The sequence below is a fragment of the Amblyomma mixtum genome, chromosome 2 (genome assembly GCF_055824585.1).
Source record: "Amblyomma mixtum isolate Tamu chromosome 2, ASM5582458v1, whole genome shotgun sequence".
In the NCBI taxonomy this organism is placed as follows: Eukaryota; Metazoa; Arthropoda; class Arachnida; order Ixodida; family Ixodidae; genus Amblyomma; species Amblyomma mixtum.
This window is the reverse complement of record NC_143013.1, coordinates 147385898-147398873: the sequence shown is the minus strand read 5'-3', so window position 1 is coordinate 147398873 and position 12976 is coordinate 147385898. Positions and strand designations below refer to the sequence as shown.

General features: G+C 43.1%; 1 protein-coding gene across 1 annotated transcript in view; it reads left to right on the top strand.

Annotated features, from left to right (window-relative positions):
* Nucleotides 1-12976, top strand: part of LOC149361205 (uncharacterized) — a 49847-nt gene that overhangs the window by 29039 nt on the left and 7832 nt on the right. Inside the window, exons 3-5 of the mRNA XM_089569468.1 lie at nucleotides 1215-1307; nucleotides 4396-4534; nucleotides 10346-10386. Coding sequence (XP_089425594.1) covers nucleotides 1215-1307; nucleotides 4396-4534; nucleotides 10346-10386 — 273 coding nt within the window. The remainder of the gene's footprint in view (nucleotides 1-1214; nucleotides 1308-4395; nucleotides 4535-10345; nucleotides 10387-12976) is intronic.

Genomic DNA, 12976 nt, shown 5'->3' with positions numbered 1-12976 from the left:
AATAAATGCGACAAATCGCCACTCGAGTTTACACTGTGAGTTTATTTAACTATAAAAACCACAGTTAAAGGAGAACTTTACCAAGTTCTTGAGTCGTCCAGAACGCTGAGGTCCAGTGGAGGTTCGTGACAGTGCTACTTCCTCCCAAGGAGATGCTGTGAACTTGCATTGATATGTTGCGCATCATCATCTACATGATGATGGGAGACCGGGTGTTGACGTAGATGGTTCTGATAAGTAAAGGCACTCCTGGCGTCCGCGTCTCAGCCGCTAGGCCGGCGGAGTCACAATGCCGCTGTTCCTCAACCTGGCGTCACATGTTCTCAAGATATGACAACACAGCTTCGTAAACTCCGCAAAAGTCGCGCCCGGGTAGGATAACCAGTAACTAAACGCTCATTGGACGGGCTATTTTAACACCCTACATCAAGCCCTTAATACAGTTGGTGTAAGCTATCTAATTAAGGAACTGACGTTAAAATACGTGCAGCCATGTGCTCAGGCCATTCAGTTTCTATGGGTATATCATGTGTAAAGAGGAAGATGGGCAGCGGCGGCAGCTGCACCGTCGGCGCAAGGCGCGAGATCATTGTGTTGAGGACCGGAGCTCGGACCGCCATTTTGGCTGTTGTCCTTAGGCTGTTTATCTGGAAATCATGTTACACTTGAACTTAGTTCAGTGATAGTTTCAAGGCACTGCACGTGCAGAGACATTTTGGCGAAAAAGCGTATGCATCAGTTGAAGGCACGCGCGCCTATAGAATACGATACTGAGCGAGGTCATAAATTGTTTTCCCGCCGCGGTGGCTCAGCGGTTACGGCGCTCAGCTGCTGACCCGAAAGACGCAGATTCGATTCCAGCCGCGGCGGCCGAATTTCGATGAAGGCGAAATTCTAGAGGCCCGTGTACTGTGCGATGTCAGTGCATGTTAAAGAACCCCAGGTGGTCGAAATTTCCGGAGCCCTTCACTACGGCGTCCCTCATAGCCTGAGTTGCTTTGTGACGTTAAACTCTCATAAACTAAACCAAATCATAAATTGTTTCATACCAACTGCAGCACAGTACTCTTTGGTACTCCTGATTCGAAGGCAGTCAATAATGGAAAACATTTTCATGTCTACCAGGTTTCTACATGGTGTTTCTGAATGTACACTGTGGCACTGCAGTCACGGATGGTTATTCATTTTTCCGCCTTTTTAAACTCGATGAATAGGTGCTCGTCACAACAGGAGACGTTTCACTCGAAGCTGACGTCGCTGGTGTTGTTAGCAGGACAATGGAGCACTTCCGACGAATAGATATCTTGGTAAGTTGCTTGTGGGATTAGTACTTTTCGCCAGATTTCCTGAAAGTTTGACTTTGGCTCTGAGCAGTCCTTCATGCCTTGGTTTCAAGCTATGAATTGTAGGTGATTAATTGTAAGTCTCCTGCCCCTGGTCTGATACGTACTTCTTGAGTAAAACATATTTATGTACACATTCTCTTAAGCATACTAGAAACCACACTTGGTGGTGAATAGATGATGAATGAGGACGACGAACAAGAATATGCGTGCAATGGATAACACAATCGTATACGAGTTTTCCCCCCGTATTTTCTGCGGGTCTAGTAAAATTGAAATTTGCTGGCACCCTTTATTACACTAACGGATACTCTAAAAAAGCATCGGCCTGTATAATGCAATAAGAAAATAATAAGTACTAAAAACGAATAAAAGCGCGAATTGGAAGGCGTTTTTGCGGGGCTATGATTCGAATGTGGTTTATTTGGGAAGGACTTAAAAAAATACTTCTTTATTTCTGGATGCCAGCCGTGTTATTGAATTGAATGTTCGCATTTCTATTCTTTTTTCGAAGAAATCTGGAAATGTATTAGCAATGACCACAAAAAAGGTTTTCGGTTTATATTTAAAGTTCATTGCTTGATTTGAGCACTAGGGTCGCACTGCGATGTTTGCATATAAGCGGCAAAATATACTCTACATAGGCTTACCGTACGTCTAGTGTGCAGTAATGTGTGTGTAGTAATAGTGTGCAGAGTTTTTTTGGCATTATTCATGGCCGATTTAACACGTTCAACAAAAATGTACCGTACCGTCGTATATCAAGACTTCTCTGCGAATGCCTGCCCTAAGTTTACCTTCCACCCTTTTGTAGGCTCAAGTGCATGAACTGTCGACCTGTCGTTAATAATAAGAGTTCCTAGATGCTGCCGGCTACATCGTTACTATCTAAAATGATAAACCAAGTTTCTGCCGTTCTGGTGCTCTCAGAAAGCAGAATGCCTTCCCACTATTGAAGGTAACACTGGAGCATTTTCGAGCCTATCGTATTCGCTATCACAGTCTATTTTTGGGAAGTACATGCTATAGCTTTCATAAATAGGTTTTAAACATCATAAGAGAGCCAATTTACAGAAAAAACAACTATCCAAAAATACGTTTCGTTCGAGATATCACGTCAAGGCAGTTCACAGGGAGGCGTAAGCAATCCAGACAAAAAATGTCTGGTCTGAACTTTCATTGGTCGAACTGGAGAGTGCACCTGAGTAGATGAGTTGTTAAATATCTGAAATGACAAGTAACAAGCTCGAAATGTTTTCCTTCAGGAAATGCAGAATGGATATTGACGGCCGTGCAGCAAGTGACGTCAGACACTCAAGGTTGTCCGTAGAAATCGTCCTGATTGGATACTTTAATTAATTGGATTCAGGCTTACTTAAATAACAGAGAACAATTTGCACTAATAGATGAAGAACGCTCATCGACTTCATCAATATCCTCTGGTGTTCCGCAAGGGTCCGTTCTGGGTGCTATATTGTTTTTATTATATATTAATGATATTGCGAATGACATACAACCTCTCGTCGAAGAGCGCTTGTTTGCTTATGATATTGTGTTATTTTGTCGCGTAAAATGCCTGCAAGACCAGGTTCTCTTGAATGACTTCTTGAAGGTTGTGTATGATTGGTGTGTGAAATGGGACATGAGCATTAATTATGACAAGTCAACTTCTATGATTGTGTCGAACAAAAAGACTCCATTAGTGTTCCCATACATAATTAATAACAGAGAACTAAAGCGTTCTAGTAAATTAAAATATTTAGGTATCACGATTAGCCATGACTTAAACTGGAGTGATCATGCGCAAAACATTTGTGGAGCAGCTCAACGAAAACTTGGCTTCCTAAGGCGGAAGCTAAAAGGTGCACCATCGGATGTCAAACTACAAGCATATAAATCAATAGTAAGACCAACTCTGGAATACGCAAGCATAGTTTGGGATGCGAATCAGAAATATCTTGTAGAAAAGGTTGAACGTGTTGAAAGATTGGCAGCAACGTTTATATTTTCGTCTTACCGAAGAACGCAGTCCGTATCAGAACTTCTATTACGAGCACAGTTACCAACATTGGCTATTCGCAGAAAAATTGCTAGGCTAAAGTTTTTTTTTATCAGCTTTATCACAATATGTTCAATCTGGATTCTACCTTGTACTTGCGACCACCCGGAAGACTGTCATCGCTTACTAACCATCCCTTCGCAGTTATGTCATACATGCCGAGAGTTGATGTGTATAAGTTTTCGTTTCTGCCGAAAACAATTACAGAATGGAATAACCTTGACCGACACGTATTCAAAAAAACTTGTTCACTTGAAATTTTTGTAAAAGAGCTGGAACTGTGTTGTACTGACTGACTATACCATTCCCACCCTGTAACAGTCCTCAAGGGCTAACAGTATTTGGAAATAAATAAATAAGAGAACTTGAAATTTTTGCATCCAGGTGAAAAATACACCATGGTAGTCTGTCAGTGCCACATGCGCTTAATGAGCCTTGTTTGTATGGCTGAACTAAGAGGCTTTCAATATTAATTCGGGGATTTACCTGAACACAGTGCTAGACTAATATTGACAAGTTCCTTGCGTTAAGCAGAGCAGCATTTCCGTCGGCATACCAACCTGTTCTGATTTAAAATTCCAGCATCCTGTGCTGCGTAACATGCTAAGCAGCCACCTTTTTTGTTGTTCCGCTGTTGCTGTGCAATTAATTAATTAATTAGCGCATTAATTAAGATGTGCTTGAGACAGGTGGTGGCTGAGTATAACACTGAGGTATCAGATTGGCGTTCTGGTGACAGATTGTTCACTCAGTGAACATCAAAATCTTGCTGAATCACTGAATATCGAGCGCTTTTTTGAAAGATAAGAAAATTATTGTGGCGCAGCGATTTGATTCCATTCTTACCAGCACACGAGAAGTATGCTCGGCGCCTAAGCCATGAGTGCCTGGTCAGCGTCATGCATCTGCAGCAGCGGAACTACCGCTTTTCCTTAGCGCAGCAATAATTTTGAACAGCAAAAAAACTTGACTCTACCATTACGCTTTTCGCAGGTCAACAATGCGGGTATTTACCTGGAAGGTTCCATCGACAGCTCTTCACTGGACAGCTATCAAAAGCTGATGGACACCAACTTGCGCGGACCCATTCATTTGCTGCACTGCGCCATAGGATACTTACGACAGTCGAAGGGTATGTGATAACTGACCGTCGGTGTTCCTCATTGCAAGTGGCAGCGCACAGCTTGGCACAACTTTAAATTCATGAGCAAATACTCGGAATGTTAGTTGTATGGTGTGGTACGGTAAGGTATGGTATGGTATGGTATGGTATGGTATGGTATGGTATGGTATGGTATGGTATGGTATGGTATGGTATGGTATGGTATGGTATGGTATGGTATGGTACGGTACGGTATGGTATGGTATGGTATGGTATGGTATGGTATGGTATGGTATGGTATGGTATGGTATGGTATGGTATGGTATGGTATGGTATGGTACTGTATTGTACGGTATGATATGGTATCGTATGCTGTGCCATGTTGTGGTCTCGTATGATTTTAGGTACGGTATTTATGGTATGTGTTATTTAACGCCCCAAAGCTGCCATGGGGCTATAGAAGACGCCATAGTGGAGAGTTCCAGATTACTTCAGATAACCTGGGGATTCTTCAAATTGCACGGACCCTGTCGACACCATGGCCCTTTTTACTTTCTGCTTCAGTCTAAATGTGGACGCCGCAGCCGAGGTTGATTGCCGTGTCCTGGATCACTCTGCTGCCGAATATCATAGCTATTAAGTCAGCATATGAATACGAGTGTCCTTCGGCACGATTGTAATTAGCCATACCTCAGAGAACTCAGCAGTATTTCTACAAGATTATTTTTTGAAAGGAAGTGTTACCGAGTCGAAATCTGGTTCGATCAAGTTGGTGGTGTTTGCTGTGCTGCTTAGCGTAGTGCGGCATTCGCAGTTATGAGCCCACATACAACAAGGCCATGAGAATTTCGGGTGCGTTCACAGCAAGGTCTCGTGGTGGTTACGCCCTTTCGCCACTTTTCTCATGGTAAATTATTCCTTTGAAATCAAAATCCAATTGTAGCTCTTTTTGTAGGCCGAGAAACCATCGGCACTTTTTGTTGCAGTTATCCATTATTATGCTGGCTGCATAAAAAACAGCTTAACATCTTTTGTAGAACCGTCAGACGGGGGTGCATTTATTAGACAATTAGGCGTTAAGCCATGATAGTATTGAAATAAAGATACTAATATTACAACGCATGTCAATAAAGTATGTGCTGGATATGTACCTACAAGGTAAAACGAACGTCGAATTCTATCTCGGTGACGTACTGCATGGCACCTAGAGCGCGAAAAGGAGGTAGCGCTACAAGCTAAATCTCAGAATAAAACATTTGCCCTACGAGTCAATAAGAAAAGTAGCGCTATCGTTTTCATCGAGTCACGATGAGGATACGGAACGAAGTAGGCTAACGCGTTCTGTTATTTGCTAAAAAAAAGGGGGCGCAATAAGGTGGTGAGCGAAAGCCACTAAGGAGCGTAATGAAAGGTCGGTAAATCCCATTGCTTTATTTTTATTATTGGGAAAGCATTTCTAGGCTATGTCGGTGGGGTCGTGCCAGCAAGACGTGTCCGCAAAACGTGTCCGCAGCAGTTGTGGCGTTCTCAGAAGAGGCAGCATCAAACGAGCATCAATCGATAGAGGACACTGTGAGGATTATGCGCAGAAAAATTGTCACTACGGTGATTAAATAATTAATTACAGCCAATAATTGCTGTCAAAATGTCGAAATTCAATGTCGGAATAGCGCGGACAGCAAGCAATAGCAGGGGCAGGGAATTGTACAAAATGCGTGACAAAAATAAAATTTCGAAATGTATTGAAACGGGTTTGGCGAATGAAATCCAAAGTAATCCATTAAAAGCTGTCACAACTATCGCCCGTCAAACGGCTGCCTGGTGCAAGCCGTCGAGGCACAGGGGCCGCTTTACGCTCCCCTGTGGCCTAAAAGCGAGCGTTGTACAACATTTATTTTTTTTTTGAGGTCGGTCAGCCCGTGCGTGGTGCACGTGTGTCGGTGCGTCAGTACTCCAAAGGAACTCAAGGGGTTGCGGGTTTAAAACAAATATTTAATCGCATGCAGGAAAACACAAAAACATGTAAAAACAAACAGAGGAGTAGCCGAAAAACTATACAAAACACGAAACGCGACAAGTAGGAGACAGACAATACTAAAAACACACAAATCCAACTACAGAGAACAAGAAGGCGTACAGGGCATGAAAAGAAGTAATATACAAAAAGTTAGAGCTAGAAAAGGAGAAAGTCCGACGGACAATTCACATACGGGGGCTGCGGTGATGCCTCCGGTTCGGGTGGCTGTCGATGCGGCGATAGTAAATCGGCCCTCGGCGCAGTAAATCGGCCCTCCACGCCCGCAGACACACCACCCAACCTCTTCAGCTACCTATTTCCTCCCGACTGTCCCAACCGCCCTCTGCAACCTGGACGGGCCGGCAGATAACATACTTCTTCCCTTTCCCTCATCATCGGGGCGCTTTTGTCAACGCGGTGACGACGGGGCAGAGGGGACGCATTAAACCGCCAAGTTCCCTCGGAGCGCCGCGCGGGAGAGCAGGAGGGAACGCAAAGGGTCTTCCGTGACAGGCGTCGCCGAGTCGGCTATGCCTGCACTCTCTACTTTAAAAAAAAAAAAACAGCGCACCCGTACCACCGCTCTAGAACATACTAGAACTTTCCACTCTTCCTGGAATTCCAGTGTTCCCTTCGTTCGCCGATGGCTGAGCCCCGAGAGAATTCCTGACGAGACACATTCCACTGGTCTGTGACAAAAGCAATTGATTGATTTTGAGTAATTAGCTAATTAATTAGAAGCGAAACCACCGGAGGGCTCATTGACTTGGGCGGGTATATATAAAATGGACGGAAAAGCAAATGATTCGTCGAATTGGAACAGCAAAATAGGTAATAAATCATCGATCGATATGGTTAAAAAATCAATAATTAGTAAATAATTAGAAGCAAAAGCAATGGAGAGTTGAATGGTTTGGACGGGTATTAAGTAAGTGGACGGAAAAGCAATTAGGGCGTCCAATTCGAACAAGGAAATGGGTAATCAATCATAGACCGATAAGATTAAAACATGAATATTTATTCAACTGCGAAATAATTAATCAACGGACCCGAAGAGGTCGATGTGGAGGTCGCTTAGGAGACGACGCGGCTACCTTTATTGGACGGCTGCCGGAAAAAAAGATCGCAGCAGAGCAGCGGCGGCAGCGTTGGGCCGAGGCCGATGTCCAAGCGTTCTCTTCTTCGCGAGCCAGCGTTGATAATGATGATGATGTCCTCAGGCTCAATGGCACTTCATCCTTTTCGGGATTCCGCCACTGCCAGCTGCGCGGGTCGCTACAGACCTATAATTATTCATTTGACCAATATTTAATCAATTGATCGATAATTAATCAATTTGTCTGTAATTAATTAATAAAGAGAGGCGACGAGTGCCGAGGAGGTGTCAATGCTGTCGCATCCTCTCAATGCGGGTCGCCGCACTGATCTCTAATTTTTTGAGATACTACAACAATAAATTAAGACGAAACATCAGCGAGGTGTGCGCGAAAAGTGCCACGATCTATTTCGCTTTTGAAAGAGAGGTTATTTTATAAGATCAGAAGCTGTGGATATGGACAGCTAACATATTGAAGTTGAAGTTGAAGTTGAAAGTTTATTGAGGAATACAATCAAAGTTGCAATTGTATACAGCGAGAGGTCCCATGGTACAAGACCGCGGGCGGGACCTCCTATGAAAATAAGTATCAATATGCAACATAATATAAAATACACAACACATTAATTAGCGACGCACACAATAAATATAGGTACATAGTGTAATATTATTTACTGAAATATTTCAATACAAACAATGTAATGCAGGATAATGTACAGTAAAACACTCACAGATGCCGCGATACATAGGATCAATAACAAAAAAAAAATCAAAAATTAAGAAGCCGCCGCGGTGGCTCAGCGGTTACGGTGCTCGGCTGCTGTCCCGAAAGACGCGGGTTCGATCCCGGCCGCGGCGGCTAGAATTTCTTTGGAGGAGAAATTCTAGAGGCCCGTGTACTGTGCGATGTCAGTGCAGGTTAAAGAACCCCAGGTGGTCCAAATTTCCGGAGCCCTCCACTACGGCGTCTCTCATAGTCTCAGTCGCTTTGGGACGTTAAACCCCATAAACCAACCAAACCAACCAAAAATTAAGAAGGAAAAGCTTTAGTTTGACCTTGAATAAAGAAAGCGTATTAGTTTGTTTGATGTCTATGTTCAGAGAGTTCCAAAATGATACGGATGAAAAATGAAGGCATTGTTTCCCGTAGTTAGTTCTGACGTTAGGTAGTAAAAAGTTATTACGCAGCGCAAAACGTGTGACGATGTTGCTCTTGATCGTGCCGGGAGAAAATATGCTTAGCGGGAGATGATAATGAAGAATCTTAAAGAATAGGATACCAATGTTGTAAAAATAAAGAGCCGAGATAGGTAGAACGTTTAAATCTATGAACAAAATGCGGGAGGGTGACATTCGAGGGGTATAGGTTATGATGCGGATGGCTTGCTTTTGCAGTTTTATTAAAGGCCAGAGATGAATATGATAGGCGTTACCCCAAGATGAGATACCGTAGTTTAAGTGGCTGTGGATGAATGCGTAGTACAGAGATAATAAAGTTTCGACTGGAAAATAGCTTCGGGCTTTAATTAGTGCGCGTAATCCATAAGAAATTTTCTTGCACGTTTCCGCTACATGATGATCGAATTTTAAGTGAGGGTCAATGATAACACCCAGAAAAGAAACTCGATCTTGCGACGAAATAGCAGCAGATTTGAGGTATAGAAGTGGTGTGATGGGCAATGGCTTCTGAGGGGGATGGAAAATCTGAAAACAAGTTTTAGTGCCGTTCACGGACCGGCGGTTAACGTGGCACCAGCGCTCAAGAAAATTAAGATCATTCTGTAGGTTAAGTATCAGCTGATTAATGTCCTGGTGCGATGATAGCGTGGTAGAGTCATCTGCGTATAGTATACTATTGCAATTCTTTAAACAGGATGGTAAAACATTAATGTAGAGTAAAAACAATACAGGGCCAAGAATTGAGCCTTGTGGAACACCCTTGTTAATTAAAGCTATGTAGATGTATGGACATCAATAGAGACTATGTTCTCTCGGTCACAGATAAAGCTCTTCAAGAGCATTAGGGGAGGTCCAGTGATACCATAGGATTCCAATTTGTGAAACAAGATGGAGTGATCAATGGAATCAAATGCTTTGCTAAAATCTATGTAAACTGCTCCTGAAAACATTCCTTTATCAATTGCCAGCCTAACGTAATCTATGAGAGACGCTATTGCAGTATCTGTAGATAGTCCGCGCCGAAAGCCGTGTTGACTATCTGTCAATATGTTAAAATTTTCAATATAACTAGACAACCTTGCTTCAATTAGTTTTTCTAAAATTTTTTCAAAGAATTAACACCTGAAATATTAACACCTGAAAGCAAAGAATTCCAAGACGCTTTCCTCTTCAGTCTGTTCTTTCAAATGGGTGTAATGCTGGCATCGGCATATTCAGTCTAGTGTCCTGAAACCATGTACCGAAGCAGCAGATGATATTCTACTGAGAAGCAGTTGAAGCGTAATCAGAGCTGAATATTAGTTGCATGTTAAAAAACCTAATACCCATTAAGAGATGGTGGTGATTTATTAGATAAAGATATTCCCACCAGCTCTCTGAAGGTCGAGAATATGCAAGAATTAGAATAGCAGAAATGCGTACATAAATACAATTTGAATAAGTATTTGAGGTAGTTGTTTATCCATCTTCACACGTTTACATATACTAATTCAAGCTCAGCATAAGTCTATGAAAGCAATAACTTCAACTGCATTCTTTCTTTTTCCAGGCACCGTGGTGAATGTTTCAAGCGTTGTCTCCCTGCGTCCAGTAAGTGTCCAAATAAATGTGTTAAAAATGGATTACGGGTGTGTGGTTCACAACCACACGCCATAAACATGAATACGTAATCATTCAACAAGTTTTTTGGGCTTCTAATTTATGCATATTTTTCCTGATCCCGGCCGCGGCGGTTGAATTTCTCTGGAGGAGAAATTCTAGAGGCCCGTGTACTGTGCGATGTCAGTGCCCGTTAAAGAACCCCAGGTGGTCGAAATTTCCGGAGCCCTCCACTACGGCGTCTCTCATTGCCTTAGTCGCTTTGGGACGTTAAACCCCATAAACCAAACCAAACCAAACCATATTTTTCCTCAAAAAGGTGTTGCCCGTACCATAAAATAGGATATGAAAAAGTGTTGCTTACAGCCAAGCATGTACCGAGATTAGGCCGAAAATTAACATTTCTCAAATTTAGCACCACAGTCAGTTTAATGCAAAGATGGCAAGGCCATGTAATGAAATTTTTAGTGGTGGCAGAGCGGGAGAATATTTGCCTTAATGCTTGCAGGGCGCAGGCATTGTATTTATGGAAATCATTGTCCTCTCTCCGTCATTACTCCTGAGCCACCCTCCATTGCTGTTTCTTTGTCAGCAGTTTCACAAAGTTCCTGCACCAAACTGGTATTGGGTTTTCTTCTTTAGGATACTTGTGTAAAGGTGCGCTCAATAGAACATGCTTTACCGCAGGTTTCGCCAAATACTACTTCAGAGAAAATCACTACATTGGCACTGAATTGCGTTCACTGCCAGTTCAAAACACTTTGAAGGGTGAAAGCAAAGTTCAAAAGTGCCAAAGGAAAAAAAACATAAGGGGCACTTAAATGCATTACGCCTTTCCAATCCGATATTACTGAATGCCTTTGCGCACAACGTAGTGATTGATCTAGCTGGGAAATTTCTGGGCGGACATTGCCTACTTGTAGGAATTCTGCCATTTATTTTTGTACTGCTGAGGCATTCTGAGTCATTGCTAGTCATTATGGAACCCAAGGTGGTCGAAATTTCAGGAGCCCTTCACTACGGTGTCTCTCATAGCCTGAGTCGCTTTGGGACGTTAAACCCCAATAAACCAAACCATTATCTATTTCCGAAAGTAATTTCTCTACTGACTTTCCGCAGGAAAAGGGGTTTCTTTCGTGGCAAGTGCCTTTAGGCCTCTCCCTCTTCTGTTCTATAAGTGGAGAAGAAGATTGCCCTGTCCACTTTGCCGCTTTCCAAACAATGTAGCTGGAATTTCTGTGTACACAGCTCTACACGCCAACGCTATCGGATGCTCACTGCGCGGCTCTAATACTGACTAATTAAAATGACGTACGACAGGTTCGAAGGAATACAAAGGCTTCACAAAACCGACTGCGCATGCGCATGGTTACAGGAAGCAGCCAGGCCGCCATCTCAGCTGTAGTCTTTCCCGAAGCCTTGTATGCACCATCCCACTTTCATTCCCGCTTTTAATAGCACTACACTCACTCGTAATAGCTTTTCTTCGCGCAATTTAGGCACATGGACCAGATGCAACGCTACAGTGTAACGGAGGAGGTGGGCACGCCAGTTGTGGTCCTGAAACGGGGAGTAGCTCCTCTGACGTTTAGAAGTCGAGGCCCCAGCGGCGACTCTACACTTGTCGCTTGAACCTTTGGCCTTAAAATGTTGCAAACGAAGATCAAAACTCGCTTGCCCCTCACTTTCGCATGATTTTCCAGAAAAACATTCCTATGCACGCCAAAACGCGCGCTTTCTTATGTAGAGACAACGTTTTCATTTCTGGTCACTTCACTTCTCTAGCAATTTTCTGTCCCAAATCTGGCCTATAAACTCTAATTGGCTCCCAGCGTATGTGCTTGCACTTTTACTAATCCACTTTCGTGGCTTCTCTTTATTGTGTTGACGCCTACACCGAAGAATTGGTCAAGCTAGAGTAATTGAAGGAATTCACAATTCAATTTTAGTAACAAAAATTTTGCCGCAGCGTGAAGGGTTGTGTCCAAGATGGCCGATTCCGCAGCGGTTTCGTTCAAACCTTCGTAGAAGTTCTTTGCTAATTTCTGCGATCAATCGATGCCATTGTTTTTACGGCTTCAGTGCTTAAACCTCATTATAAGCTAGCACGATAGCCGCTGCACGGAGATGTAATTTTGGAACCACAAACTACATCGTCCCTGCGCTAGACACTATTTAGATTTAGTGCAGCGTGGCGTCAATTTGCGTTTTTCAGCAAGCAGGTCCGTTAAGGCACCGTAATGTGCGTTCCAACGATGAAATTTCTGCGTTATCCGGCGTCTGCTCTGACTTGAGAAAAAGAAAACACTCTCGTATCAGCTAGCGTCAACTCACAGCACTTGATTTAGCGCTATGAAGGGCGTCTGTCTGATAGTGAAAGATGCATTGAAAAGAGCGGAAATCAAAATAAACAATATCTACGTCGTTTGAAAGAAGTCGGCCCCTTCAACCGCGAGTGCCCTAGGCATGTAAAAATACCAACCAGATACATCACAGGAAACCTTTCCGTGATGATCGAGTAGTTTGATGCATCAGTCAGCCACTGTTCCAGCTGCGCACTCATTCGGATTTAAGGGAAAAG